Source organism: Aspergillus melleus (genome assembly GCF_016097325.1).
Source record: "Aspergillus melleus strain CBS 546.65 chromosome Unknown contig6, whole genome shotgun sequence".
NCBI lineage: Eukaryota > Fungi > Ascomycota > Eurotiomycetes > Eurotiales > Aspergillaceae > Aspergillus > Aspergillus melleus.
The window spans coordinates 2,613,279-2,639,993 of record NW_025763375.1 but is presented as its reverse complement, the minus strand read 5'-3'; the positions used below and the strand labels follow the sequence as shown (position 1 = coordinate 2,639,993).

The 26,715-nt window shown below is 49.0% G+C and overlaps 13 protein-coding genes and 1 non-coding gene across 14 annotated transcripts; 5 read left to right on the top strand and 9 right to left on the bottom strand.

Moving 5' to 3' along the window:
* Window positions 1–455: 455 nt before the first annotated feature.
* LDX57_010660 (alpha-hydroxy acid oxidase) lies at window positions 456–1,889 on the top strand (the record flags this gene model as incomplete). The annotated part of the gene is made up of 8 exons (XM_046092402.1): window positions 456–502; window positions 564–666; window positions 739–973; window positions 1,034–1,186; window positions 1,240–1,314; window positions 1,362–1,615; window positions 1,685–1,761; window positions 1,814–1,889. 8 exons carry the CDS (start codon window positions 456–458, stop codon window positions 1,887–1,889), a joined length of 1,020 nt encoding a protein of 339 aa, XP_045948380.1.
* A 273-nt stretch (window positions 1,890–2,162) lies between these two features.
* LDX57_010659 (uncharacterized protein) lies at window positions 2,163–4,375 on the bottom strand (the record flags this gene model as incomplete). Its single annotated transcript, XM_046092401.1, has 5 exons — window positions 2,163–2,958; window positions 3,012–3,239; window positions 3,294–3,784; window positions 3,855–4,064; window positions 4,136–4,375. The coding sequence occupies 5 exons, from the start codon at window positions 4,373–4,375 to the stop codon at window positions 2,163–2,165; spliced, it is 1,965 nt and encodes a 654-aa protein (XP_045948379.1).
* Window positions 4,376–4,753: 378 nt separating this feature from the next.
* LDX57_010658 (uncharacterized protein) lies at window positions 4,754–5,511 on the bottom strand (the record flags this gene model as incomplete). The annotated part of the gene is made up of 2 exons (XM_046092400.1): window positions 4,754–5,265; window positions 5,352–5,511. 2 exons carry the CDS (start codon window positions 5,509–5,511, stop codon window positions 4,754–4,756), a joined length of 672 nt encoding a protein of 223 aa, XP_045948378.1.
* A 950-nt stretch (window positions 5,512–6,461) lies between these two features.
* On the bottom strand, window positions 6,462–8,273 carry LDX57_010657 (uncharacterized protein; the record flags this gene model as incomplete). The annotated part of the gene is made up of 2 exons (XM_046092399.1): window positions 6,462–6,652; window positions 6,704–8,273. 2 exons carry the CDS (start codon window positions 8,271–8,273, stop codon window positions 6,501–6,503), a joined length of 1,722 nt encoding a protein of 573 aa, XP_045948377.1. The 3' UTR covers window positions 6,462–6,500.
* Window positions 8,274–8,501: 228 nt separating this feature from the next.
* Window positions 8,502–9,966, bottom strand: LDX57_010656 (uncharacterized protein; the record flags this gene model as incomplete). Its single annotated transcript, XM_046092398.1, has 1 exon — window positions 8,502–9,966. Exon 1 carries the CDS (start codon window positions 9,942–9,944, stop codon window positions 8,502–8,504), a length of 1,443 nt encoding a protein of 480 aa, XP_045948376.1. The 5' UTR covers window positions 9,945–9,966.
* Window positions 9,967–11,133: 1,167 nt separating this feature from the next.
* LDX57_010655 (uncharacterized protein) lies at window positions 11,134–12,243 on the top strand (the record flags this gene model as incomplete). Its single annotated transcript, XM_046092397.1, has 1 exon — window positions 11,134–12,243. The coding sequence occupies one exon, from the start codon at window positions 11,134–11,136 to the stop codon at window positions 12,241–12,243; it is 1,110 nt and encodes a 369-aa protein (XP_045948375.1).
* Window positions 12,244–12,744: 501 nt separating this feature from the next.
* LDX57_010654 lies at window positions 12,745–12,815 on the top strand. Its single transcript has one exon. It is a non-coding gene; the product is annotated as a tRNA-Gly (tRNA).
* Window positions 12,816–13,024: 209 nt separating this feature from the next.
* LDX57_010653 (putative monooxygenase) lies at window positions 13,025–15,249 on the bottom strand (the record flags this gene model as incomplete). The annotated part of the gene is made up of 6 exons (XM_046092396.1): window positions 13,025–13,860; window positions 13,928–14,070; window positions 14,142–14,459; window positions 14,527–14,813; window positions 14,879–14,958; window positions 15,021–15,249. 6 exons carry the CDS (start codon window positions 15,247–15,249, stop codon window positions 13,025–13,027), a joined length of 1,893 nt encoding a protein of 630 aa, XP_045948374.1.
* A 2,119-nt stretch (window positions 15,250–17,368) lies between these two features.
* LDX57_010652 (uncharacterized protein) lies at window positions 17,369–17,918 on the bottom strand (the record flags this gene model as incomplete). The annotated part of the gene is made up of 2 exons (XM_046092395.1): window positions 17,369–17,487; window positions 17,612–17,918. The coding sequence occupies 2 exons, from the start codon at window positions 17,916–17,918 to the stop codon at window positions 17,369–17,371; spliced, it is 426 nt and encodes a 141-aa protein (XP_045948373.1).
* Window positions 17,919–18,590: 672 nt separating this feature from the next.
* Window positions 18,591–19,898, bottom strand: LDX57_010651 (SDR family oxidoreductase). The gene is made up of 3 exons (XM_046092394.1): window positions 19,235–19,898; window positions 18,825–19,171; window positions 18,591–18,757 (listed from the first exon to the last, which is right to left on the bottom strand). Exons 1-3 carry the CDS (start codon window positions 19,662–19,664, stop codon window positions 18,698–18,700), a joined length of 837 nt encoding a protein of 278 aa, XP_045948372.1. The 5' UTR covers window positions 19,665–19,898; the 3' UTR covers window positions 18,591–18,697.
* Window positions 19,899–20,924: 1,026 nt separating this feature from the next.
* On the top strand, window positions 20,925–22,094 carry LDX57_010650 (ankyrin repeat domain-containing protein; the record flags this gene model as incomplete). The annotated part of the gene is made up of 1 exon (XM_046092393.1): window positions 20,925–22,094. One exon carries the CDS (start codon window positions 20,925–20,927, stop codon window positions 22,092–22,094), a length of 1,170 nt encoding a protein of 389 aa, XP_045948371.1.
* A 163-nt stretch (window positions 22,095–22,257) lies between these two features.
* Window positions 22,258–23,799, bottom strand: LDX57_010649 (uncharacterized protein; the record flags this gene model as incomplete). The annotated part of the gene is made up of 1 exon (XM_046092392.1): window positions 22,258–23,799. The coding sequence occupies one exon, from the start codon at window positions 23,797–23,799 to the stop codon at window positions 22,258–22,260; it is 1,542 nt and encodes a 513-aa protein (XP_045948370.1).
* A 681-nt stretch (window positions 23,800–24,480) lies between these two features.
* Window positions 24,481–24,717, top strand: LDX57_010648 (uncharacterized protein; the record flags this gene model as incomplete). Its single annotated transcript, XM_046092391.1, has 1 exon — window positions 24,481–24,717. The coding sequence occupies one exon, from the start codon at window positions 24,481–24,483 to the stop codon at window positions 24,715–24,717; it is 237 nt and encodes a 78-aa protein (XP_045948369.1).
* A 669-nt stretch (window positions 24,718–25,386) lies between these two features.
* Window positions 25,387–25,995, bottom strand: LDX57_010647 (carboxymuconolactone decarboxylase family protein; the record flags this gene model as incomplete). Its single annotated transcript, XM_046092390.1, has 1 exon — window positions 25,387–25,995. The coding sequence occupies one exon, from the start codon at window positions 25,993–25,995 to the stop codon at window positions 25,387–25,389; it is 609 nt and encodes a 202-aa protein (XP_045948368.1).
* Between the last annotated feature and the right edge of the window lie 720 nt (window positions 25,996–26,715).

The window sequence follows — 26,715 nt, the reverse complement described above, 5'->3', positions numbered from 1 at the left end:
CTAATCTCCCACGGAAACCAGTATGGGGAAGCCTACCTCCGTGAACATCATTCCCCAGTTCCTCCCCAGAGATGGGGTAAAGAATTCCGATGGATCTTCTGTAATTGGCCAGAGATTAGGTATCAGTGCTCTCCTGGTGAAAAGCGGGGCGTGTAGATGGTTCCAACGAAGGAAAGTGATTTCCCAATCTGGACGATGAGCTGTCCGTAGCTCTGGCGTGTCCTAGGAATATAATTCCTGGATGAAGTCATCTGCCCCAGTCCTTGGGATATTCATTACTTTCTACAGGCAGGGGTTCCGAGTCAAGCAAACATGGCCCATCGCGGAGAAACACTGCACAAGAATGTTAGCTGTATAGCTGACCTCAAGGCTCTTGGGAGCGAGAGGCTTCCTGTTATGGTAAGAGGTATGTGGTATCTGGCAAAGAGGAAATTGAGCAAGCACCCGTACTGACAATGGATGGTGAAGATTACTATAACAAGGGTGCCATGGACCTCATCACGTCAGTATCATCATTCTCCCATCAGAGCTTTCATCGGATGATACTAACTCTGATCTCATAGACTACGAGAGAATGAGGCCGCTTTCGACCGCTACAAAATCCGACCACGGATTCTAGTCAACGTGGACAACATTGATACCAGCACGGAGATACTGAATACAAAGGTACTTGTCATTCAACCACCTCTGACTGTATAGACACAACGCGGCATTCTGACCAGGCCTCATACTTTCTAGGTCTCCCTTCCTTTCGGATTCAGTCCTACCGCATCACAGAAACTCGCCCATCCCGACGGCGAGCTCGCGACGTCACGCGCTGCGGCGAAATTTGGTGTCTGCATGGGTCTGTCCTCGTACTCGAACCACAGCCTCGAGGAGGTCGCCGAACAGGGGTCCGGGAATCCCTATGTTATGCAGATGTGTGTACTGCGGGATCGATCGATTACTTTGCAATTGTTGGAGCGTGCTGAGAGTACGTGCTCTTCTACGCATCGTTGCTGTTTGCTTGAAGACTTGCTAACAATGCAAATAGAGGCGGGATATAAAGCTCTGTTTCTGTCCGTGGACGTTCCAGTCTTAGGGAAGCGATTGAATGAGTACCAGAACAACTATCAACTGCCGGCTGATATGTCCTGGCCCAATATTTTGAGCCATGGGAGTGACACATCTGATCATACAGATTATGGTGAGCTCTGCCAAGTCACTAAATGCAATGGTAACGCGTTCTAACTTTCCAAGACCCGAGCCTCGACTGGGCCACTGCTATCCCATGGCTTCGGCAGCACACGAAGCTTCCGATCTGGTTGAAAGGAGGTAAGGTCTCGCCTGCCTTTGAACTTAATATACTCATCAAGTCATAGTATATTGCCCCGAAGATGTCGAGATCGCAATCCAGAACAAACTCGACGGAGTTGTAATTTCCAACCACGGTGGTCGCCAACTTGACGGCGTTCCCGCAACGCTTGACGCGCTGAGAGATTGCGCACCGGTCGCAAAGGGACGAATTCCCATTGCCATTGACGGCGGTATTCGGCGAGGCTCAGACGTCTTCAAGGCGCTGGCACTTGGAGCGGACTTTTGCTTTGCCGGACGGATACCAATTTGGGGGCTTGCTGTAAGCATCTCTTCCAATGGCCCTGGGCCATATAAAATAAGGAATTTGGCTAATCATACTCTATTATAGTATGGCGGACAGGAAGGCGTCGAGCTCGCGATTCGGATTCTGCGGCAGGAATTGAAAATCACTATGGCTCTGGCAGGGTAAGACTCTGCAACGTGGAAAGATCTTTCGTGGCGCTGACGATTTTTATAGATGTCGATCAATCTCTGAGATTCGCAAAAGCTATCTGTCGGTTCTGCAGCCGGACGGGGTTCTATCGAAGCTGTAATCACCTGCAAGGCTCTCACAAACACATTGTCATTCTAGCAATTCTCATATACTACCAATTTTCTCAATTCTCTAGAGTAGACTGCAAGACTAGCACAAATAGCGAATAAACCAAACTTTACTAGTTCATCTTGAGTAAGTTCTTACATTGATGGCAGAATATAATCGCTATATAATTCACATGATTGCAATGCGAATATGAAGACAGACAGGCGACCGACACTTGGCCCAACACATGCACAAAACCGTAGATGCAAGAACCTCACAAAAACATTTACCAACTCTCCCAAAACTGCGCGTCAATCGCCACTAACCGATTAAACAGCTGATTCCGCGCCCGCATGCCCGTAACATGATACATCTGACCCTCCTGAGCGCCCGAAACGACTAACCCATCCGCCGCCTCCTTACTCCCCGCCGTCAACTCCACAATCAACTTCCCCTTCCACCCCAATCCCTCCGTCTTCTTGAGCTCCCTGATCTCCGTGACAGGGATCTGGAACAACACGTTACTTTTCTTCTGTCCCTCGACGCGCAAATCATGCAGATTAGCCGAGTTCACCGTCGTGAAATACAGCACGGGCGGCTCCTTCGAAGAATCAATGACGACAGTCCCGCGCTTGCGCTCGAACTTAGCGTCGAACTTCAACGGCCCAAGAGGCGCAGATACCCAGCCTTTCTTGTGCAGCATGCCGATGAGATGTTTGGTGTGGGTGGAGTTGGCGATCGCGAGGGCGCGGTCGAGCGCGACGTGGCTTTTGATGGCGGTCGCGATGGTGCGTCGTACGAAGCGTAGCACTTTGTAGACCCAGCGGCGTTTGGGCTTGGTGTCTACTGGGGAAGAGGAGTCCTGGGTGCCTAGGGTGGTGGTTGATGGGGAGGTGAGGGACTTTTCGTCGTTGGTTTCTTCGCCGAGGGTTAGTGCTTTTGAGAGTTTGCGGCTGATGGGCATCGAGGCGTCTGGGGTTTGAGAGGTCGGAGGGGGTGGTAGAGGGCTGCAGTTGAGTTCGCCGATGCGTAGCAGTGTGAGGGTGAGCTGGGCGTTGGTGGGGATTCCTTTGAGGAGGGTCCTAGATGAAATTCATTAGTATATGGGGAAGGTGTTAGAATTTTAGAAACATACATCTGCAGATCAAGATATTTCTTCCAATCGGGGATATTGGTGTTCAAGTAGTCCATCGTGCGCTGGAAGACCGGATCTCCGAAGAACGCCAGCCCGACCGCAAACCCAGCACCCTTAACAATCAAATAGCTAGACGTGAGGGACGCAACAACAGCGAGACCAAAAAGAATGCCCACAATCTTCAGCCGCGTTGAGATAGCATAGAACGGCGGCGTGGGTGAGAGAACACTATCAAAATAACAGTCAGAACGAGTATTCAAAAAGTTTGAAAAGACCACATACTTCGCAAACCGCTCATACACATCCGTCACATCGCTGATAATCCGCATGATTTGGTCCGTCGCCTTACCGACCTTTTTTTTCATGGGCTGTTTAGTTTTGTCGCCGGTCGGACCCGTCTCACCCTGCGCATCGGGCGCCACCGTTCCGGCATCGATGATATCTGGTTCCGGTGCTGGCTCGGTGGTATCTTCTTTGACGGCCTGGCCATATTTCCCGGCCGCACTCTCGATCGCAACGTTCGCAATGCTGTTCACGAAGTTGTTGGCCTCCTGCTCCGCCGCCTCACCCTTATATTTCTCGGGCGCCCCGGTGATACTATCTCGTGAGCCTGGCTCACCAGTAGACTTCATATCGCCAGTGCTAGGGTCAACCTGAGACGTAGGGGCAGGTGGAAACATCAACGGCCTGAGTCCAGGGAACATTATCAGAGCTATTAGGGTGCCAAGAGATACCAGGGTAAGAAGATCGGCAATCCACGCGAGGAAATACACCTACTACGCGTCAGCATAACATCCCGAACTGCTCAGAATGATGGATAAAACGGTCAAAGAACGGACATACCCCACAGAACACCGCTGTCCGACGAGGTTCCTTCCACGACCTCAACCGTACCACATGATTAAACAAATCCGTAACCCCTACAATAACAGAGGTATAGAACCGCTCAATCGTCATACGCAGCTTCTCCGGCGGAAACTGTTCATCCGCTGCGCGATTCAGATCCAGCACGCTCTGCGTGGTATCTTGCGTCGCCTTAACATAGTATATTTGCTGCATACACAAAGTTAGTCAGCAATCCTTGCACGGTCATAAAGACAGATCTGCCGAGAACAAGGGGTTACCTTGTTGAACCGTCTAATCAGCATCCAGAGATCCTCGTTAGACAATCCCTCAGCGAGCTCTTCCTCCTGGACCTTGTTCGATCGCTTATACGCCATGTACGGTGTTTTGCGCCTCGCGATGGTCTGGACCACGTTCGTCTCATCCACGTAGTCGGCCTCAGGCTCGCCATGCTCTGGTTCGACGCGCACCGCGTCGAGGCTTTCATCGCTGGCGTTGCGATCGGATAGCTCGCCAGGCATTCCTGGCGTGATGCTCATGCTCTATAGCTTCCCCGACCGTGAAGAGTGAAGGGGAAAAGGAAAGCTGTTAAGGTTCCGTGGGTTGTTGACAGTTTGACGGTCCTGGATTAGCGGATGAGGAAGTGAAGTCGTCCCTGTGGGGGTGGGCCGCTGACGTCATGCGTTGCGGCGTGGAGAAGCCTAGTTTGTTGCTATTCTGGGCACAGTTTAAGCGCTGCGATGCGGTGCATGTATGTAGATCAAGAGTAGGCAGTGTTCTACTTTCTTTAGGCGGTAGCATTTTGAAGCAGGTAAACAAGCAGTTAAATTGAGAATAGATTATCAATAGGTACATCCAGACCATCTTCACTCGCCACAGTTATCCACTTCGTCAATCACTCAAACATTCGCTCCACACTTAGGAAACGGCTTATCGCCCTTCTTCACCCCACCCGCATATCCCACCTTCTCGCCAGGCTCCTTAAACACCGTCTCCTTCAACTCAACAGTCGAGCATCCATTCCCAATATTCGCCTCGAAAATCTCCGGCAACCGGTTAAAGCTCTCGGCACTAGAACCACTGCCGCCCTGGATCTCAACCTGCGCGCAGTTCATATACATCTCGCGGTTGCCCTCCAGGTTGAACCAGGACCACGCAAACAAGGCTTTGCCGGCGGGCGCGGATTCCGGGATCTGGAAGTCCCATTTCAGCGTCAGTGGGCAGCCGCCCATATACGACTGGATGACGCGGAACGTTTGTCCGTTGTCGTAGCTGAGTGAGATCTGGCATGAGCCGCCGCGGTGGTTGGTGCCGGGGGCGAGCTCCATGTAGTCTTTCTGGCCGGCGGAGTAGGTGGATGTAGTGCGCCAGGCAGTGTTCCTGTGGTGGCCTCGGCAGGGGAAGTTGGATCCTAATTTGATGAAAAGGTTAGCTTTGAGGAACATGGTCGGTGCTCCGGCTTTGGTAGCACGCGCGAAGAAATCATGGGTAACATACCATCTGATCTCAAGGGACTGGTATTATCGTAGTCGATGTTCGACTCCTTGTTCTTGGGATCATACTGGCTCTTCAAGGGAAGTGGACGAATCATTTCCATGTGTGCCATTGCAGTACTGGCTGCAGTAAGAACAGCGAGGAAGTACGTGGAAAGATGCATCTTGATGGGTAAGGAAAGTCCTTCGGTAGTAGTGGATAATGAAGCAGTCGACTATGTCGCACGTCAATCGATCTGAATACCAAAGATCAATGCCGGAAACAATGCGCACTTTATAACCATCCATTGTGGACCGGTCAGTCGACAAGTTCAAGGTCGTTGATGATGAAGGAGCGTTCGGTGTCGTATCGATGACAAGTGATACAACCTTATCAAATTGCGAGCCATGGTATCTCCACAATATCAATCTCAATACCTCACAAAAGCATTTTCTTAGGTAACACCAAGCTCAAGCCTTAATGTAACAATCTTAGGTTTCAACACTCGCCAGATAACCCAGAAGATCATATCACGGTGATGCTTCATTAGGTCACATTTTGGCCAGAAGCAGGCGTCCAGCCACCCCCACTCAATTAATTTCCTGGTTTTGTTTCTGTGTATAATCCGACAACTTGCGCAACCAGAGTAAATGTGACAGGCCAGAATTGTTGCAAACGATCGGTAGCAAACGAATCGTACTGTGAAACAAGACTAAGGAGATTTGGTTACATCGGCACAAACTAAGCTTGCCGAACCTGCCAAGAAGTCCTTCAATATAAGAACTGTCTTCAGGAGAATCATCACGGACCCCTGCGTAACCGAAAGGTTCCATTGCAGGCATGTATGCTTGGGTAACGAAAACTCCCTCCAAGATTGAAGGGTACTGCGGAGAAATTGTGTTCAGTCCGGTAGTCCGGCACCAAGCGAAGATCGACAGGCCAGATTAGCGTGAAGACATTAACCTGATGGCATCTTTTGCCGATGGTGTCCGAGTTCTCCGGTCGCTGAGAATCCAGAACCGATTAGGCTCTAATCAAGTAGGGAGTTGCTCTTGCTAGTGGATGTAACCATGAAGGCGCGCGCCTGGAGCGGAGCTGAACCCGCATTCCACCGGTCATTTCACCACTATGGTTCGGAAATTGGACTGTAGCACTCGAGTTAATCAAACTGAATTAAAATCTATATTCCCCAAAGGCATTGATGATCCGATCAATTGCATCAAGCCGCCAGGTGTCATTTTCCAATCTAGGCCCTTCGGTGCCAAATACAACATTGACTACAGAGTCGCCTTGGTAAGTAGGCCAGACGAAGTCTGTCCTATTATCTGTTTGGAGTTAGAATCTGGAATCAAATCTCCACAAATTAGTCGACCTACCGTGGTAGTGATTCGGCGACAGTGTGTTCACAAAATTCAGCCACATGCGACTCATCGAAACACTCGCATTCCGGTATTTCTCCTCTGTCCGCTCATCCGTCGAAGCGAGCGGAGGATTTTCGAAGCCAACACCAAGGGCATTCTGGAAGGTAAAGGCAACGTCCTGGAAGTGACATACGCCAAGGACTTCGGGCGAGATGCCGTTTGGAACAATATCAAAGCGATAGCTGTAGACGGGAGCGCCGTGATGGGCCCACATACGTGCACTATATCGCTTGGGGGCATTGAAGAGGTAGTCTGCGATGTATAAAGTACTTTGTCCATATAAGGTCCCATATTTCGGTGAAGGTGTTATGAGGACGGTTGCTAGGTCATTTTGAACATCTTCCGGTGACATTCTCTCAAGATATTCACTGATAATGGCAGTTAGGGTGTCGTTTGAAAGATACTTCCCAGGCCCAAAGCCCGTTATTACACCTTTGAAGTCGCCAGGGCTGTTGATGGCGCCAAACGACCCAGAGGCAATATACCCCGTTCCTTCGTTTGTGTTTGTCCCCGTCAGCAACGGAACTTTCACAAACCGTCCTTCTTTGAGGCCTTGGGAGGAATATCCGGTAATCATGCCGCCGTCCATCACCGGAAAGAAGAATTGCTGCTGGAACGCGGCTTTCAACAGGTTTTCCGGGGCACGCCGCAAACATCCGAGACTATCATTAACGCCATCGCAGCCAGTAGTGTTCAGTACAGCATTGTACATGGCGTCCTGTTCGTCTATCGGTGCCAACGCAGCCGAAATGAGAGGGGCGCCACTCTGGCCAATAGCTGCGCGAAACAGCCCATCGTCACGTCCACCATACGCAAGAAGGTGGTATCCGACCGAAAGCCCCCCAGATGATTCTCCCTGGATCGTCACTCGCGATGGATCACCGCCAAACGCGGCAACATTCTCTTGGATCCAGTGGAGTGCGAGGCGTTGGTCATAGAGCCCGAGATTCGCAAGGCCAGACTCATTAATCGCGCGACCAGATAGAAAACCAAAGCCAGACACGCGATAGTTGAAGCTGACACCGATCGTCGGAAGCCCCATCTGGACGGATTCCTGAACTATGAATGACATGTTGTATCGTTGATCGGCACTGCCGCCTTCCTGGAGACCCCCACCATAAATGTATACCAACACTGGAAGCTTTGCGGTGGAGTCCATACCTGACGGGCGGACAATGTTCAAAGTTAGACAGTCCTCGCTTTCCTCGTGCGAAAACCCGTCCTGTGAGAATCCTGGAAGGGAGAGAGGAGCTGAGTGACACCAGAAGCCATAGGAAGTGGCATGTTTCGGGGTGTCCCAGGACGCATTGATCGGCTTCGGGTGGTTGTACCGAAGATCCCCTACGGGCGGCTGGGCGTATGGGATCCCGAGGAAAAAGTCCTGATCGTAGTTTGGGTTCCGATAGCCTACCAGTGTTCCGTTTGTGATTGTTACCACAGGCTGATGATCATGTTGGGACTGGTGCCAAGGCAGGTATAAGCTTGACAGAAGAACGGATGGGAGGATCCGAGGAACTAGAACCATATTCGATCCACAGATGAATCTAAAGATCAGTTGATGCCAAGTGGTTTCTTGAAAAGACACTCATGTGGTATTTGATTTTGCACTGCGATGAAAGAGGCGTGGTTCTTCCAGGGAGGAAGCGGCGGTGAGATTTGAAGGCCAAGGAAAGTTGAAAAGACACGCGGGAAAAAGCAAACAACACAACCAAGGCGCCTCAGGCCACCATCTGCTAATCGAGGCGCACGTGTCTCAGTACTCATTGCAATCCTCGGGATGGTATGCTTGGAGGTACTGGTTCCCACTCTCTTTGAGCCAGTCATGCTTGTCCTCCGCCCACTTCGAAACAGTACCAAAGTAGGCGGTTTCAATCTCCTCGGATATTTCAAAAGATTCGATGTTCATGACCTCCAAGTCAGTCCATACATCGACAGCGTTGCAAGCATTAAGTCGGGCATAATCATAACCTAGACACTGACGACCATACGGCTCGTCTCCGTCTCGAAACCTTTCCTCGTCTGGCTTCTCTACCAGCAAATCTAGGTGCTTCCTTCCGGCAAGCATAATACAAGGAGCTTCCTCTTCATCTCCTGTGGCGATCTCTAGCGAATGACGGTCTACCGCGAAAAAATATTGGGGAATTTCTTGGCCCGATTGAATGAATTCAGGCGACTCGAAAAAGGCCACTAAGCCTTCAATATCCGAAGTCGTGATGAACTGCGAAACGTCGACAAATTGTAGGGCCTGGTCAATGCCCAAGAGGACTTTTCCACACATGGATCTCACATCTCGATCTGTCATCTTCTCCAACACAAAGATCAAACAGGCATCGTCGAATACAACAAATTCATCCGGGTTGCTAACCTTCTCAAACGCGTCGTCCAACTTGTTCGAGTAGAACAAACTGGGGTTGACCCTAAAGTTGTTGTAGCTAACAACACCGCCTCGTGCGTGGGTGAGCGACGGGTTCCAAATCATCTGCCAGATTCCTATGGCGTCACTTAGATTTTCAACACGAGACAAGTGGACAGTGTTGCCTCTTCGCTCTCCTTCTTTTTTCCATTCTGTTGCGAAGATGATGCCATGTTCATGTTCCTCACAGGTATCGATAAACATCGCGAAGGCTTGATCAATACTGGGAACCCTGGGGGTCTTGACAGCTTGAAAGATGTGGTACATCTCAGCACGAGAGCACGATTCTTTATCAGCCGGCCAGTTGATTATCTCCACGTTCTCAATCTGCTCGTTCGTCCAGGGTCGGGACAATATCGCGCCCGTTTCCTCTTCCGACAGATGAACCAGGGATATCAATGTCAATTTGGATTGCTTCGGCTCGAAGTTTGCCGGAATATGCAGAGGAAGACGATATATCATTTCATACTGATCACCCAAGCGGACTTGAGACCTGCGCTCAGGGATAATTTTAACCTGGTTGAAATTTGGCACCACTGCCGCGAGCGACCGCTCTTGAGATGCATCGAGGGTCAGATTGGCTCGGTCCATAGGTACGCGCGCAGCTTCAACGCGCTCCGGGCCGTAGTACCCATTCAATATAATAGCGGTGTTATCATGCAAGGATTGCTCGTCGATGAAGATCAGCCCGTCCGTGTAGCGTGTTTCTTCGAACATCTGAAAAATGACCGATATCGGGGGTGTGAAGTCACGAATCCATGGCATCGGCAACAGGCGTCTCATTTGACCCGGCGGAATATCGTCCCATGCTTTGTCCAGAGTGCATAACTTTTTCAAAATCCTTTCATAGTTTTCGTCGTCCGTTTGACAAAGAAAGACAACGACCCACGATGGTGGATCAGAAAATTGATAGGGCTGGGATAATTGCCAATTGGGAATGTTGGAGGCCGATAGCATTTTCGTGACGACAATAAGGGTTTATTGATTGTGGTAGATATTGGTATCAATCCATAAAACACAGGCAGTATTTGAGATGCGACGGCAGATATAAGGGGGGTAAGTGGGTTATTAAGGGCCCCCCGCAAGAAATTTTCCCGCTAGGCTGAAGGCCTTTTACCGCTCATCACCGGGCTGGCTGCCTATTTATACTTTACAATTAGTAACCTCAGAAATTAAACAAAATGGGAACTTGAGGGAGTTTTCTCGTAGTAGTTCATATTGCCAATCTTCTATAGATATCAAATCTTTCTATTTTGTTCGTGGGATTAATGTTTTCTGTAGATGACAATACTAGCTTTCTTAGAACAAGCAGTTATACCCTCCGATATCCCCGTATGAATACATTCAAGTCTCCGAAAAGCTGGCCAATACCGCTTTACCCATCGGTGACAATGCAGGACGGACCAACAGTTCATCCCTAGAAGCACTTAAATACCGCCCTTGCGGCATAGCTGATCTGTATTCTTTTTCTGACCATCCCGAGTTCCATTCGATCAAAATGTCTCCTGGTTCGAAGCCGGCAATATTCGCTTACGCCGATTTTAATCTTCGAGCGTTATGTCGTCAAGCAAGCACGCTACGGCAGGGTATTCCATGTACCTGTAATCCAGACCAACGCCCTGCCTCCGGGAGTTTCAACTGGGCCATCTTCATTTCATTCGAGGACGGAATACGATGGGTCTTTAGATCTCCTCATCGCAGGGCATTCATGCCAATAGAAATGGGCTTAAAGTTACTGGCAAGTGAAGCTGCCACGCTCCGGTATCTCCGGACCCATAGCGATATTCCAGCTCCTGAAATATACGACTATTGGTAATTGTCTCTCTCAGACCATTCCGTTCCAGTTATAACCTACTATAGCGCTTCTTCCGATAACGATATTGGAATCCCGTTTATTTTAGTGAGTGAAGCGCCCGGCTGGCCATTATCGAAGGTCTGGAAAGCAGCCGGTTCCCCTCAACCTGACCTAGACATGCGCAGCAAGGCCAAAGTACTCGCGCAGCTGGGCGGGATCACCTGGAAACTCTCGCAGTTGCGGTTTGACAAGATCGGCTCATTATTCGAAGAAAATGGGTCTTTTGTGGTCAAGGGATGTCTTTCTCGTGGCCACGTGCTACATGAACGATATTCTTTGGAGATCCCACGCGGTCCTTTCACTTCAGAATTCGATTTTTATGATAGTCTGGTTTCAGCTTTTTCAGAGCACTCGGAAATCCTGCAGTTATCACATCACTGCTTCGTGGCAGCCGTCCCTTTATACGACGACTACTCATCCAGCGCGCAGTATAGAAGTGCTGTGGATCTATGGAACGATTTCGTGACAACTGGAGGTAAGATTGACACAGCAGACAATAGGCTGGACTATATAATTGCAGGCGACGCTCTCCGTGATATGATACCGAGACTTCAGCTGCCAGCTGTTAACCCGGACGCTTTCCCGCTGTGCCATGCCGATTTGAGTGTTAACAACATCTACGTTGATGATGAGTATAATATCACCTGCATCATCGATTGGGCATTTGCATCGTCTATTCCTGAGTCTATGTTGCTAGCTACGCCAGAGTTACCGCAATACCGCGACGAACTAAGCTCCGAGCTACATGCACCCTTCAAAAATGGCTTCATTGCTGCTATGCCCGGACACATGGAAAGGTTGATTCGCAAGTACTGTGAATTACTTGAACAAGGTCAAGTTGTCGGAAAACTGAGCCGGCTCCTCAGTCTGGACTCTATTGTGGATGACGATCTCTTCGCTACCATATGGCGCTCTGCATATGGCCCAGAAAAGGACATGGGTCAATACTTCTTACAATGTCGGCGTTCGGCTCACTACATTCAGCTCTATAACGAGGTTCAAATGGAAGACCAACCACTGTCGAAAATCAGAAAAGATGAAGAGATTTATTTTCGAAACAAGGAGTTCCGGGAAACAATAGCTAGAAAGCTAACGCTCGTGTCTGAGTGGAAAACACAGTATACCGCAAACAACCCGCCGAGACTTCGGAAAGATATGTTTGTCACGTCGTCAAAGTTATGGAAATGGATCCAACGGTTCATGGAAGACTGGGAAAACATGTCTTGATTTACTTTCCTTGTACACCGGGTATATCGGACCAGGGACCCGAGCGGCTGCCTAGACACGGAAGGCCTGTCCTGCCTGTTTAGGAAAAAGAAGGGAAGGGGGCCAAAACCAACCAACTGTTGTTGTTGTATCAGTGGAAAAGTTTCCTTTCAGGTGTTAATTTTGAATACGTGTTCAAGGTAGATCAAATTTACAATGTCTGTTATAAAAGAAGTTTAGCAATTTGATATATATTCTATGCACAGCATGACGCGAGCAACAACAAATGCTTCCAACATGTATGAAAAACAGAATGATGTATTGATTCTTAGACGAGAAATACTGGCACCGCTTGCTGCGAAATAACATACACCATTCCCCAACAACATTTTAATATTTAAGATGGTAATACTCGCGGACTGAACATGGATGAGTATTTTCAGACCAGTCTATGGATATAAACCAATTTATGAGGAGTAAATTCTATCAGCGAATCAGAATTCAACCTGGTCCGCTCCATCAGCATCATTGGTCTAGTGGTAGAATTCGTCGTTGCCATCGACGAGGCCCGTGTTCGATTCACGGATGATGCATTCTTTTTTATTTTTGTTGTTGTTCAGTGCTAACATCTTTTCATGCCTTTCAACTAGTCGCCGCATAGTTGGGGCACTAGACACCGCCAAAGATATGTGAGCAATGGTGGAATATCAAAGATGTGTGAGATTTCGAGAATAGATCTATATATACACCACTTCTATCAAGATTCCTCGACAGTGACCTAGCCAAGCAATGCTACATGCATTCATTCCATGGGAAACAGTTCGACAATCCCCCTTGCAGCTTGCTCCAATTCAGCCCTCGTAGCGCAGGCCGCGTAGACAAAGCGATCCGGCCTCACAACCACATACCGCTTCGACCGGAACATCCGCCACACCTGAGAGGCATCGTAATCGCGCGGTGTCGGTCTTCCAGAGCATAGCTCAGACTGGGCAAATTCGTCTGCGGTGGCGGCTCGATAGATGGTGGGGTCTCCGGTACAGTGCTCAGATGACTCTTTGGTGGAAGCAGGAAGGAGTATCGTCGACTCTTTGGCGCCTAAATGACCACCACTAATTCTGTGTATACCCTCGAGGTCTGCCATGGCCGACGACAATTCTGCTGACGAGCCTAGCAAAACCACGATCTGAAACAACTTTTCTTTCCCTTGGGCAAAAATGACATCATCCGTGAAAAGCACGTCTGGTTCAGGAGTCCCAAGCTCCATACAGTATATCTGCGGAAAATACACTCCACCGTTGAAGCCAGGCAAAAATGGCATCCCAGCCACATGAGCATACTGCACCGGACCCTCAAGCCTCGGACCAAGTTGCAATCGATACTCGAGGCTCGGAATAAATCGCATACCCCAGAGAGCCCAATCACGGATGAAGTTTTGCACCGGGTTCTTGCTGCTGACGAGCTGGCCGTTTCGTAGGGTATTGTTTAGCGATGTTTGGAATTGCTGTTGACGCTCGGTGTACCATGCCGTCAGGTGTTTTTCAAAATCAAGTTGGCCTGATTTAGATCGCATGATTATGGCAAGACGCCAGGCGAGACCGATGGCATCGCGGAATCCAGATGCGATGCCTTGACCGGCGACTGGCGAGAAGAATGTGTTAGTCAAGTGAAGCACGTAGACGCTGGATAGTTCGACGGGTATACTGACAAGGGGGGAAGACATGTGCAGCATCGCCGCATAAAATGACTCGTCCGAGGGCCCATTTGTTGCAATTCCGGGCAGCGAACCGAAAGGGCCGCGAGCGAAGGATACGAATACAGTCCTCCGGGAACTCGACGTCTTTGGTTAATCTGGGAAACGGATCACTGTTAGCGATATCACACAGCTACCAAAGATATACAAAAAAGGACGACAGACTTACCCATGTCGATTACCGTGGTGCCGCAGATAAGGAAGAACAACTTCTCTGACTCTATGCTCCTGCGCCATCTCCTCTGGATCCTCTCCAGGTTGAACGACAAATTCAAACCGCCACAGCCTGTCCTTGTTCTGTCCGAAGCGCGTGCACACGGCAGCTCGGGAAGGGTTACAAAGGAACCGAAAGTCCTTCGGGAAGAAGAGATCATAAACCTCCTCTGATGTGTAGCCATGTTTCCACAATGCGAACTCAGGATGCGTTTCTCTCGTCGGTAGACGGATCTCCCAGTTAAGCGCAACCCAGGTCTCCTCATAGTGAGTTCTGTGTTGAGAGTCAATCAGTTTCCGAACGGGTAAATAAGAAGCAACATTTCATCGTCTTAACTTACTGTTCAGCCCACTCCATCTTAACACCCCGAGGCTCCAAGTAATGCTTTCGGACAAAGCCCGTCTTGCCGTCGGCTCCGACAAGGAAACGCGCTCGTACATACCGTTCGTTCCCGTTCGGATCAAGATAGGAGGCATACACCCACTTGTCGTCTTCTCGGATTGAGCCCAACGTGCAACCGGTTCTCAATGTGGAGAACTGGGACCCTTGAATGACGGATCGTAGATGCTTTTCAAGGGTAGGCTGTTTGTGAGTGATCATCCAAACATGCCCAGTATATCCCTTCGTCTGGAGAATCCCACGTTAGGGAAAAAAAAAGAAATTCTAAGTGGACACGAAAATGTGCTACTCACCGACGCAGTATCAAGGTAGAAGAGTGGTTTTGTGCTCAAGTCACTGTGCTCTCCTCCAATAAAGTTAACCTTTTCCATGCCTAGAGTTTGAAGACAGATAAGCATTAGTATTACAAGATATAGGATGAACAGATCCACATACAAGAGCCTATGTCGCCGAAAACATGCCGGTAAAGACCCAACCCCTGCAAGTACCTTATCCCATCATCGTCAAGAGCAATTCCCCTGGGATCGGTGGTGATCTGGAATTCTTTCTCCAAGACGATATTGCGGACGCCCATTCTGCTCAAGTAGCCTGAGAGCATTGCTCCTGTTGGGCCGCAGCCGCAGATGAGAATGTCCGTGGTCTCCCATGGCTCTTCGGTCGGCATTTTGGCTGATTCGCTGATGGGAATGTGCAAGCGAGAATAGAGAGGCACGACTGGGATCACCAGGCTCTCTTATTTATTATCATTGCCGTGCTTGCACTTTCAAACTGTCCCGCATTTGATCCCGAGACATGGGATGTGGTAACAATCCAACCTTCCCCACTGTTAGCAAGCGGCAACTATCGTACGATGGCGCCTTGAAAGAAATCCCGCACGCTGGGAGAAGAGATCCCTGTAAGTAGATGCTGTATTATTTTTTAGTAGCAAAAACATAAAAGAGGCGTCGTATTTATTCCGGATATGGTTTCGAAAAAACGGAGAAAAGTGTCCTCAATTCTGTATCTTTCAAGCATGCGACAAATATTATCGCTCTCTAATGTGCTAATCCAGCGATCCATAGTGCAATAAAAATGGCTCACGAGTCTTCAAAATATGTCCTGCTCTCTCTCTATAAGTGCCAGCAAAGTCGACGCAAGATTTTGAGGCAACTTCCAATGGGGAACACGCCGCAGCATATCAACGCAGCTGAATAATTGATCTAAAGGATCCCACCCCTTCTGCCAACTCGTATGTTCCCCGTTTAAATCCTGATTCTCGCCCGTCCTAAGCAACTGAATCTCAGGATACCTGAGTTGACCCTCGGCGTCTTTTGCAGAAAATCCAGCATTCTCGCTGAACTTTCCAAAGCAATACCATATGATTCCACATTGGTAAAGACACAGGGGTAGGTGGATAGGAGATGCGCCTCCGACTGACATCGACTCAAATCGTTTTAGAATATAGATGGCGTGTAGGAGACACCGCTTGGCCTCATTTGACGCGGCCCATTGCTGAGCGTATCGAAGAGCATTGGGATCTATTTCATCCCCGTCTCGACCGCAAGCGCGCTCTAGAACATCCAGGTTTGCATATAGCATGATATAACTAGAGTGCCAAAGAATGATCAATGGGGAAGTCCAATTCATACTTGAGGCCTTCGCTGATTCCCAAGACTGATACCACTCAACCAGCAATTCTTCGCATTTCTCTGCCATGTTTGACACGAATACGGTAGGCTGGTGAGATTCACAGGCAAGAACACTGAGTGACTCCAGCATAGCACACTGTTCGAAGCCACTGAGCCCTCTAAAAATCGGTGTTGTGCCGGAAGGGTCTAGTGAGTCGCTGAATGCAGGAATCTGACTGTTGATTTGGTAGCTCTCTTGGACCATTAGACGTTTCCAAGCAGTTGCATTTGGCGCATCGAATAGGTGATCTGAAGACGTATTTGGCAAAAGTTGACAACCATGACGTAATACAGATTCATGATGGTGAAGTTTCGCCAACTCCGCGTCCTGGATAGCGATTGCTAGTCCGATACTGTTGAAAATTAATAAATGGTATATATAGCAGTACCCTGGTGATTATCTCACCGTTTCTTTGTCTCTAGAATTGCCCATTCCTTCCATGCGGCTTCTAAAGCATCACCGACTAAGTTAATAGGATCGCATGGAGATTGATCGATGCGAGGTACAATGCCTCTGCGACCCCACTGAGCAAGGTTCAGCAATGCTTGTCTAATGTTTGATATACACAGCAAGAGCTTACCGCAGCGATACCTCCATGAAAGAAGTCAATACCTGCAAGGTCTTTAGGTCTCTGGGAAGATGAAGTCAGTCGAAAAGAAGATTGAACGGTGCTTTTCAGGAAGATGTACATACCGCAACAAGAAAGCCAAATGCCTGACCAATAAGTGCTGATTGTATAGCTGCTATACGCGCTTCTGGAGGACTGGCAATATGCACCTCCCACTGGAGTCCAGGATGAGCACTTTGAGGAATTCTGCGGTTGAGGGGGGCTAACTATACCGAGGAAACGTTCGCTTTTTGTAGTCTTTCAAACATACTTATGCCATGGTCTGTCGCTTGAGGGGAACCAAGAAACAAACTTCCGACTGAGCAGAGAGACAACAGAAGAACGGCATTGCGCTTGCTGGGGTGGAAAGTCGGCTCGTGAACAATTGGAAAGATAGGTTGAAAATGTCTAAAGTAGGCTCGCAGACAGAGGTCCTACGCGAAGAATGACAATTATGAATGGCTTTCGTTTTCTGCGGATTGGAGAGGTAGATAAAAAGCATGACGTACTATGAAGGTGGTCGAAGGAAGAATTCCTGCCTGGACTCGCGGCTTGAGACGCTCAGCGAGCTCTTCACGATAACATTCGTCGATCCAACCATTTTCCAGACTGGGATCTGGACTGATTCTAGCAGGATTCAGCTCACAGTATGTGTGCCACTTTCTTCTAACAAAGTCGCCGCTATGAGTAGAAATTTCTTCCATGGGTCGTGTGCTTATTTGTGGATAGCCAATATCCAACCGCTGTGTACCTTCTGCAGTAGCTTGAAGCAAAGACGAGTTGACGGCATCTAGATTAAAGTCGTCGCACAACAGCCAAGAAGCCCACCCTGTTTCGAACCCGGCGTCTGATACGGCAAGGGGTTGATTATCTAGGTGCTGCTGCACGTTGCCACTGTAATTATCTGGTAATGGAGGGGCGGCGTTGATGGCCCCTGGCTGGTTGCCACCATCGGTGCTCCCGACAGGAGCAAAGACCGCTTGAATCCTCTGGTTAAAAGCATCAGACGAGTCTCCTACCACTGCATCGCAATTGGTGGTCTCGGGCGACCGTGGCATAGGATGGCCCCAATTCTGGTCATTAGTTGCGCAGCCGGATAGTCTATGTTCTCTTGTTTTGTTTCGAGAACAATTAGTCCTCACATGTCGTAGCAATGTATCCCTGCTAAGTCAGTATACAGTATACTATGCCTTACTGTTTATGCATCACTCGCTACTCACTGCCTGGTATAGACACGTCCACAGTCCGAGCACTGGAATGGCCTCTCCTTGGTGTGGGACCTATAATGTCGGGACAAATGTTCGGCTTTGTTGAACTCCTTGGAACATATTGGACAAACTCTGTCTTGCTTCGATGTCTTGGGCTTTCGACTGCCTCTTGTTCGAAGGTTCGGAGAAATCGTCATTCTCACATTGATTGCTGCATAAGAAATCCGGTTTAGGTTTCGCGGAAAAACCAGCGACTTCGAGGCAGGAGGAAGGGGAAAGAAATGGGAAGATTTCCCGCTTAATCTTTGATACCACTATACTATACGCTATTCGGACTAGGCCCTTCTATCAAGTTATTGGGGGCGGGATCTACCTGGTAGAATAGGTCCCACATTCGTACTTGGCAACTACGCGTTCGGGTGTGTTTTTAAATTGTGAATTTGCTTCCATTAAAAATCCGCCTACATAGTTCGCTCTGGAATAGGGCATTCATTTGTTATACGACGTGCATTTGAAACTTACGGTAAATGTATTTAATTGTTAAGCGTGGGTAAACATAGCAAAATTGTGGGTATCCTAATGAGGTCTGCGAATACAGTACAAAAAGTGGTTCATGTTAAAAGCCGAATTCATTTCGCACCGCGATTCGTTACCTGCTCAAGTCCCGTACGGAGAGTTAAGGCAAGGTCCTAGAAAACATCGCATCGTCAGCACTGCCAAAATCGTCGACCTGAGGCAAGAACGAAATCCGCTTACCATGAACCACATAGGTGCCAACTTCGATAGAAAACAAATCATCGATGCCATTTTCCCGCGCCACACCAGGCCTGTAGCACCACCGAGAACATCACTGACAAGTTTGCTTGCAAACTCAGCGGGAGTATCCTTCGACTGTACGTCCTGGCCCATTCCACGCAGCTGGATCTGCTCACTCGCTTTCAGATATAGTGAGTTTTTAGGCAGGCGGATATTGGCGTGGGTCAAAAGATTCGTGGCGACGGAGCCGGTCACCAGTGAAATGACTTGCACGTCGAAAGGGTTGAGCTCTAATCGAAGGGTCTCACTCCATGACTGTAAACCGGCTTTGGAGGCGTTGTACACACCTGATTTCTTCGTTAGCTACTTTAAGGAACGGTTTTCAAAAACCGCAGATAAGTGGGACCAACTCAGCCACGGCGCATTTGCAACTCCCGACATCGAGCAAACATTAACTACCGTGCCCTTGGCGGCAATGACCAACGGAGCAAAAGCCTGAGCCACGGCCATCGGCCCAAAGAGGTTGACATCGAACAGTTTTTTCGAACTTTCAATGCTACTGTCCAGTGCCGGGTAGACCATAGATTGACCGGCGTTGTTGATCAGAATATCGAGTTTACCGGCATGATCTCGGACGAACTCCGCTGCCGTCTCAATATCCGACGAAGAAGTCACGTCCAACTTGAGGAATGTGACATTTCCCAGGTGCTTGAGATGTGTCATCTTAGACTTGCATCGCGCGGTCGCATAGACGTGTAGCCCTTTCGCGTGAAATTCTTCCACCAAAGCGGACCCGATCCCGCCGGCGCTGCAGCCGGTGATGAGGACAGATTGAGTCATTGTTGTCGATCAAGAATGGTAATGTGTAGGAATAGAGAGTGAATTAATGTGAAGAAAGTCAAACTATGCAGGAAGCATTCGAGGACATGGAGGAGACAATGGGCCACTATATACTCCGTAGGCGTAGTCATGTGATGATGTTGGAGCGAACAACCGGACGTCCCCGTTAAATCAGTGGAGAAATTCTAGATATGAAAGTCAAACTTGTTGGTGAAATGCGTAATTTGGCCACTGAGCGAGGGGTGAAATTCGGAAAGTGTAGCTTACTTCTATCTAAATGCATTTTGGTGAATCTCGTTTAGTCCGAAAAAGGCAATTTTTGCAGGGTTCTAAGCCAGTCGCAAAAAAATACGCCGCTGTTTTGCATGACTAGTGTCATCTTCGATCCACTGCACCCGCGCAGGAAACGGAGATGACAATAAACTAGCATAAATTTTTGCTTGGGTTGTTCTGCAGGTAAGATCGGCTGATCATGTTGGAATCTCCTACGCAATGGCCCTTTTGCCTGAGAGAAATAGAACAAAAGACACGGCCAATGACCATAACCTAATATCAAACAGGGATTGTACACAATTTTGTTCGTGTGGTTGGAAATTTCATAGACGGATCGTTTGAAACATCTAGCCTACCAAGTCTGTGTTAGTTCCACGCTTACAGGGATTATGATCCTTCGCCATCTCCTGTGTTAGATCTCCGGAAGCTGCTTCCGCCACTTCTCAACATTGCTGGGAAAGGCCTCAGTGTGGCCTGTCGATTAATGCGGCACAAGCCGATAGGCTCCCGGCATATTCAAGGGTTGATCCCAGGGTGAGATCACCGTTCGGAGGCTGTTCAGTGCACAGACCCGAGCGCAGACTGAAGGAATGTCAGGATTTTGATTAGCTTGTCTTGGCGTAGGCTGCTAGCCTCGGTATCTTCGAGAAAGCGAAAGGCTGCGGTGGATTTGTTGGATACAAGTTCGCCTTCATTGCCTCTTTAGGGCTAGCTGGTCCAGTGACCCGCAGATATTGTGGCGGGCTTCTTCGTAGGAGGACCATTCAGCACTAGCATTTCTCCAACCCGCGAGCCCTAGTATGACACAGAGCCCTTGTCCGTATAGGCATGGATTCAGCTGTTGCCTGCTGACTGTGTTGCCTAGTATACACACATTGTACCACGGAAAGACTAACTCTTAAATTTGACGCATCTGTACTCGGGCAAGGACCCTTTTCCAATCCTTACATGTTTATCTCTCAAGTGACTTGTGTTAGATTATCCGTAATGGCACAAACTCAGGCTTCCATAACCCGTCTACCCCATGAAATTGTGTTTATGATAGCAGAACTCCTGGCTCTGAACGATGTAAGCGCCTGGCTACAAACATCATCTTTTTCCTCCCAAATACTAGAGCGTTTCATTTATTCCCGCATAGCCACCCACTTTCTTCCTTCTAAGAAGACAGTGCTATCATGGGCTGCCGAGCAGGGACGGATATCAGTGATAGAGAAGATAGACGCCACAACGTTTGGAAAGATACCGAAAGCAAGAAGCACACAAGCACTATGCTACGCGGCCAAATACAATCAGTTGGATGCCGCTAGACTCCTACTGAGAATGGGAGCGGGAGTGAACGACAGAGCCTGTATTAAATTTGCTTGGGAATACACGGCACTCCACGAAGCAGCAGCAGCGAGTCATATCGAGATGGCTCAACTGCTTCTGGACCACGGCGCAAACATACAAGCGACCGGTTCCGCACCCAGCGGCTGGTTTTCCGACGACACCGTCCTAGAACGGGCAGCACTGCTCGCAAATCTCGAGACAATTCAATTTCTCCTAGACGCAGGCGCCGACGTCAAAACGGGAGGTGTCATCAAACGCGCCGTCCAGTCTCAGAGAGTTGATATTGTCAGATTCCTACTGGATAAAGGCGCCAGGCTTCATGGACCGTACGAAAACTCGACGCCACATCTATACAAGATCATCGTCGCGAACAACATACCGATGTTGAAGCTTTTTCTTGAACGGGGTGCCGATCCGAACGAACAGTCGGGTATCGGCACGGCCCTGCATGCTGCGGCGGATGTCGGTAGTGTAGAGATCGTGAAGATACTTCTGGAACACGGAGTTGACATCAATGCCTTTAGTGGTTACAATGACGAATCTGCTTTACATGTAGCATCTCGCATGCCTGAAGCCGACATTGAGGAGCCTTTTTCTCGGGAGAGAGTTGTTGCCCTGCTTTTGGACCAAGGTGCTGATCCATACTTGTTGAATGAACATGAAGAGCCGCCGCTTGAGGAAGCCCGATGTTGGGGAAATCAAGAGATCATTAAACTGCTCAAGGAGGAAATGAGAAAACTCCGACCGCATGATATAAGATGGGTGGAGGGGGAAAGTGAAGAGGAAGAAGACAAAGAGGATGATAATGATGGTGAAGCCAATGAATGACCTCACTCAGGTAAACCGTTTGATGACGTTGAACAGCGCTCACGTAGCCAGACAGGGTGAGATGCGGAAATTTAAAAGATAGCTTTCTCAGCAACTACTCTTGTTAGAATACCAGCCGCATAACTATACATGAAACCTTGAATGCTTGACGCTTCATATTAATTCACAATCCGAGCCCCCTGCAAACGACCTCGTTACATCGAGTCAAGAAATCCATAGCTTCTTCTCTATCATGCCACGCATCATTGTATGCCGCACTCAACGCCAATTGGCCTCTAAAAGTGCCCAGGAAAACACCAAGTCCAGTTCCCAGCTCTTCTCCAGTGACCCAAGGATCGCTTAGCTGAAACACACCGCGAGTTGGACTAATGATCTTATCAATGACTCCCATGCTTGAGATTGACACCGACGGTGATTCATTTGGCCCAGGGACTGGAGGGACTGGGTATTCATCCGGGTCCGGATATGACGGAGTGCCCTTTGCCCAGTAATGAGGGGCTTTTGGGACATGGCCGGTGTCGTCGCGGATGTCCAGATAGTGCTGTTTGATCTCAGATGCCACACGCTTGAACTCAGATGTCTCTTGAGATTGTGATCTGGCATCACTTTTATCGCCGATCGCGGGAACACTCATGTCCACAATCAAGCTGCGACCGGAGACGGAGTGATAGACCGAGGCCGCGTGGCTTGGTGTGTTGTATGGCGGTTTGCAATGGCTTCGCTCGTTGATGAGACAGTAATTGATATACCGCACGACTCTCTCTGCTTCAGATCGCGCTTGCAAATCGCGAACAATCATCGCAATCCCCGCATGGTATGCATGAGTAACGCTAACCCCCATCTTCTTACAAGCTGCCAGAATTTCCTGCGTCTGCTTCTCCGACAGCGTCAAGGCCACACGCTGATGCTTTCCAGGTGTTTTTGCGCCGCGTGTGAATGGCAACGCAGCTATGTTGACACCAGACCGCAGCGAGCCATTATACGCCGCAAGTTTGTCGCACTGCACTTTCTGTTCGGACGACAGAGAAATTGGAATAGAAGCAGCCACACGTAGCGGAGGACTTAGGTTCTTCGACTCATGGCCAAATGCCAGGTTACTGGGGGCCGAAAGCCGGTCGTAAGAATCGGTCGCGTTCTTGATCAAATTATCCAGCAAATGCAGCGTCCCGATTCCATCGATAATGTCATGATGACATCGGAGGACCAGATCGCAGCGAAAGAAACTATCCTCTTGACTTGGGTTAACGGTCGGAATGACCATAAAGATAGTAGGCATTTTGGGAACTGGAGGGTCTTGATTACACCACTCCTGCCCCGTCACTCCGGTCGAGACTACCTGCAGGGTATAATCCAGCCAAACTTCTTTCGTGAGATTCGAGCTAAATTCCTGATAGACTTTCTTGCATTTCTGACTGACAGTTTCGAACTCAGTCCAAGACGCGATGGTCGGATGATCATATCGCAGCTGCAGCCATGCTCTTCGAAGTGCACTGTGAACCCGGTCCTGAGTCTCGCGACGAGATGAATCTTTCTCGACGCGAACAGACAGTGAAAGGTGGCCTGTCATGGCGAAGAACACGCGACCGCTTCCCTCGTAGACTCTGGCCATCGTAGTATAGAACTGTTCGGCCTCGTCTATGTCGCGCTCCCATCGACCGGGGCTAGTCTCACACCAGTGGAAGTGCTCATAGTTTGGGATTGTCATGGTGCTCTATAAAAATGGGAACAAAGTTGTATCAGATTATGGTGGTATCCCTCTTCAGATAATCTGGCGGACCCAGCAGTATATATATGAGGTGTACCTATGATGGCCTAACCTGCCGTATACGGCAGAACGGCCAACCAGTGGAGACTTGCTCAGGCATGAATCTCAGGTGTCCATCCGACTGGCTAAACTTCGGCAGTTCCGGGGTCTCGTCCCGAAGTTCCGGGGCTCTGGGGATATTTGTGTGTTTTGTTTGTAGCAAGACGCTTTCTATCCCTGTGCCATTCTCGGGCCATCCTCTATTCCGTTTCCTCCATCTTATAAGGCCAAGGCTATTCCTCAGTTAGCCCTCATTCGCCACTACACCAACAAATTTGCAACATGGCTACTGGAGATTGCCGACCGATGTGGCTATCAACCGCCTGCCCTCTCTGCTACCGTTCCTACCACGAGAAAGGGCAAACGCAATGGCAAGAACAATGGCTCAGATGCAGATCCAATCAAATATAGTGTGACTACCAGAGACCTGCAAAAGCTTGCCGAGGTGGTTGCCGGTTCTGCTCTCACTGTACCTCAGTCAGTTCTCAGCATCGCCAAACGTGCCATCATGTTGAGAGGATCGGTCACTTCCTGGCTCTTGGGCCAGGGTGACTCCATCAACAACAGGCGTATGCTCGTTTTATGACTGCGCTGAAGCAAATCTGCGAGACTCTTGAATGGAAGACCAGCCAACCCTCGAAGCCAGACGCGAAGCAGCCACCATCGACTACTGAGGCTCAGAGTGACGATGCCGCTGGTGACATGTTCCTAAACAAATTCACTATTCTCACGGTCGAGGAAACACAGGATACCCAGCAGTCTCAGCCGACCTCCGCAGAATCGAAGAAGATCGTCAAGGTGAACGTTGTTGAAAAATGAGGCAGCAGACGGCCCATATCTTGGTCCGCTGTTTTTCAAGACTCTCTGCTTACTCCAAGACTTGAACTATATGCGAAAATTCATTTCCATCACCTAGTCGGAGTATCGTGATAACAAATTTGACCTTATGAATGCCGTCGTGACTGGCAGTGCTTTGCAACTTGCCCAAAACTTGTGCAGTGGGTGGAGACTGGGTGGCGTGATTTCCTTGTGAGGATAGAGGACAGTTTTCAGAATATTGTCTACAATCTCGCGGTTTTACCCGCGGAAATGCCGTATATACTCTTCAAATCAATCATCCTATAAAAAAAGCTATTAGAACTCAACACAAAGCTTATCTAGGAATAAATATGCTGCTGAAGGGAGCCGACGAAGGGATTTCCAGAATTGAAGAATGCTAGTAGAAATCTTCCTTAAGTCAACTATGTAGCTCTTACCTTCCCAATCCTTTGATGAGAGTCGACGTTCAAACGACATCTGCGGCGGTGGTTGAGGCCTTGAAGCAGCGTCCGATATATATCAATACCTAACCCAGACTTAGCTGAGAGTTTGAGTTGACACACATCCTGCTACCCAAAGAATTATTTGACATCATGCCTTCAAACAGGTGCAATTAAATCCAAATATCTCAGGCTAATGACTATTATCGTAAGTGTCTCCCTCAACCAATCACTCCGTAGCCGTAATAGCACCCCCAATCAACTCCTTCAGTCCTGGAACCTCAGGATCATCATCAATCCTCAGCCCCTTTATCAACCGCGCCAACGTCGCATATAGCCCGATAACAATCAACACCTCCACCAGCGCCCCCTCGCTCAAACACCCCAATGCCTCCCGAATCGTCTCCTCCGCATTCGTATACTTTGCCAACTGCTCGTCTACCAACCGTAACAGTACTCTCTCGCGATCCGTCCAAGGCCCCTTGCCACTGACTACACTCGAGGCAGGACATCCAATCCTCTGTATCTTATCCTGCGGCATCCCGTGGGCCTCCGAGACGGGGAGGTTCACGTCCCACTCATACTTGCAGTCGAGGACCGTCGCGACCCGCAGAACAATCAGTTGCCAGTCTAGTACCGGCAGGCTGCGTTGTTTTCCGTCGAAGCAAGCGCCGACGAGGCTGATGAGGTGGGGAGCAAGGCCGCGGGATTGAGTTATCGTGTGGATGATGTTACGGCGGAAGGGGAGGATGTTGAGTTTCTCGCGGAGGGAGGGAGGGAGGTCAGCAGGGTCTGGGTATGAGACGAGGCAGGTTTTTCGGAAAGGGTCATTTGACATTGTTCTGTAGTTGTGAAAAATTGGTGTGATTGCAGTTGTTGGGTTGTTGGGATTAGATTAGATGGAGGTTCTGGTGCGGTTTTACATACTATTAGACTGAGTTTCCTTCTCTGCCTGATGCTCGGGAATTATTCCATATTGGACCTAAACCGTTTGTCAAGAATTAGATTTTTACGTCATGGCATGATAGGGTTTTGATGACTTCGCCGCACAAGACACACGATGGACCAAATCGGGAAATTGGCCAGGCACAAGAGAGAGTTTCGGGGTATGGTCATACAAGATGGTTCCGGATCGTGGTGGAATTTATGCCTTATATCCTTCTCCATACAAGGAATTCCAAAGTTTCTGCCCTGAAGCCTGATCCAAAGGGTTTCGGTGCCTGTCAAAGATAATCCCGAGGGCTCAGTACAGCCGAGTTTATGATCGAGGGGCGATTCTATACAAGGATCAGTAAGCGAGACTGTCGCAAGAAAAAGGTATATAAAAGGCAAAGGGCGCTTGATAACCATTTTTAAGCCTTTAACCCAACAATCACCTTGAGTTATATACGCAAACATGACAGTCGGTGCAACTCTTAACCAGCCTCGGAGTATCAAGATTCGATGGCCCAAATTCAACATTGTGATTGCAGCCGTCATGACAGAAAAAAACCCTTGCATTGGTCAAGTTACTCTTCGACAAACTCCCCTACCGCTCGCTGCAGAGTCATGCCTTGGT

What these genes read in the sequence shown, in the direction of transcription:
- LDX57_010651 (XM_046092394.1), bottom strand. Translation starts at nt 19,664, where the DNA reads ATGACTCAATCTGTCCTCATCACCGGCTGCAGCGCCGGCGGGATCGGG. An exon ending in TGCAAATGCGCCGTGGCTGA is followed by an intron (nt 19,172 to 19,234) that starts GTTGGTCCCACT and finishes CGAAGAAATCAG; the next exon opens with GTGTGTACAACGCCTCCAAA. An exon ending in TGGCACCTATGTGGTTCATG is followed by an intron (nt 18,758 to 18,824) that starts GTAAGCGGATTT and finishes GATGTTTTCTAG; the next exon opens with GACCTTGCCTTAACTCTCCG.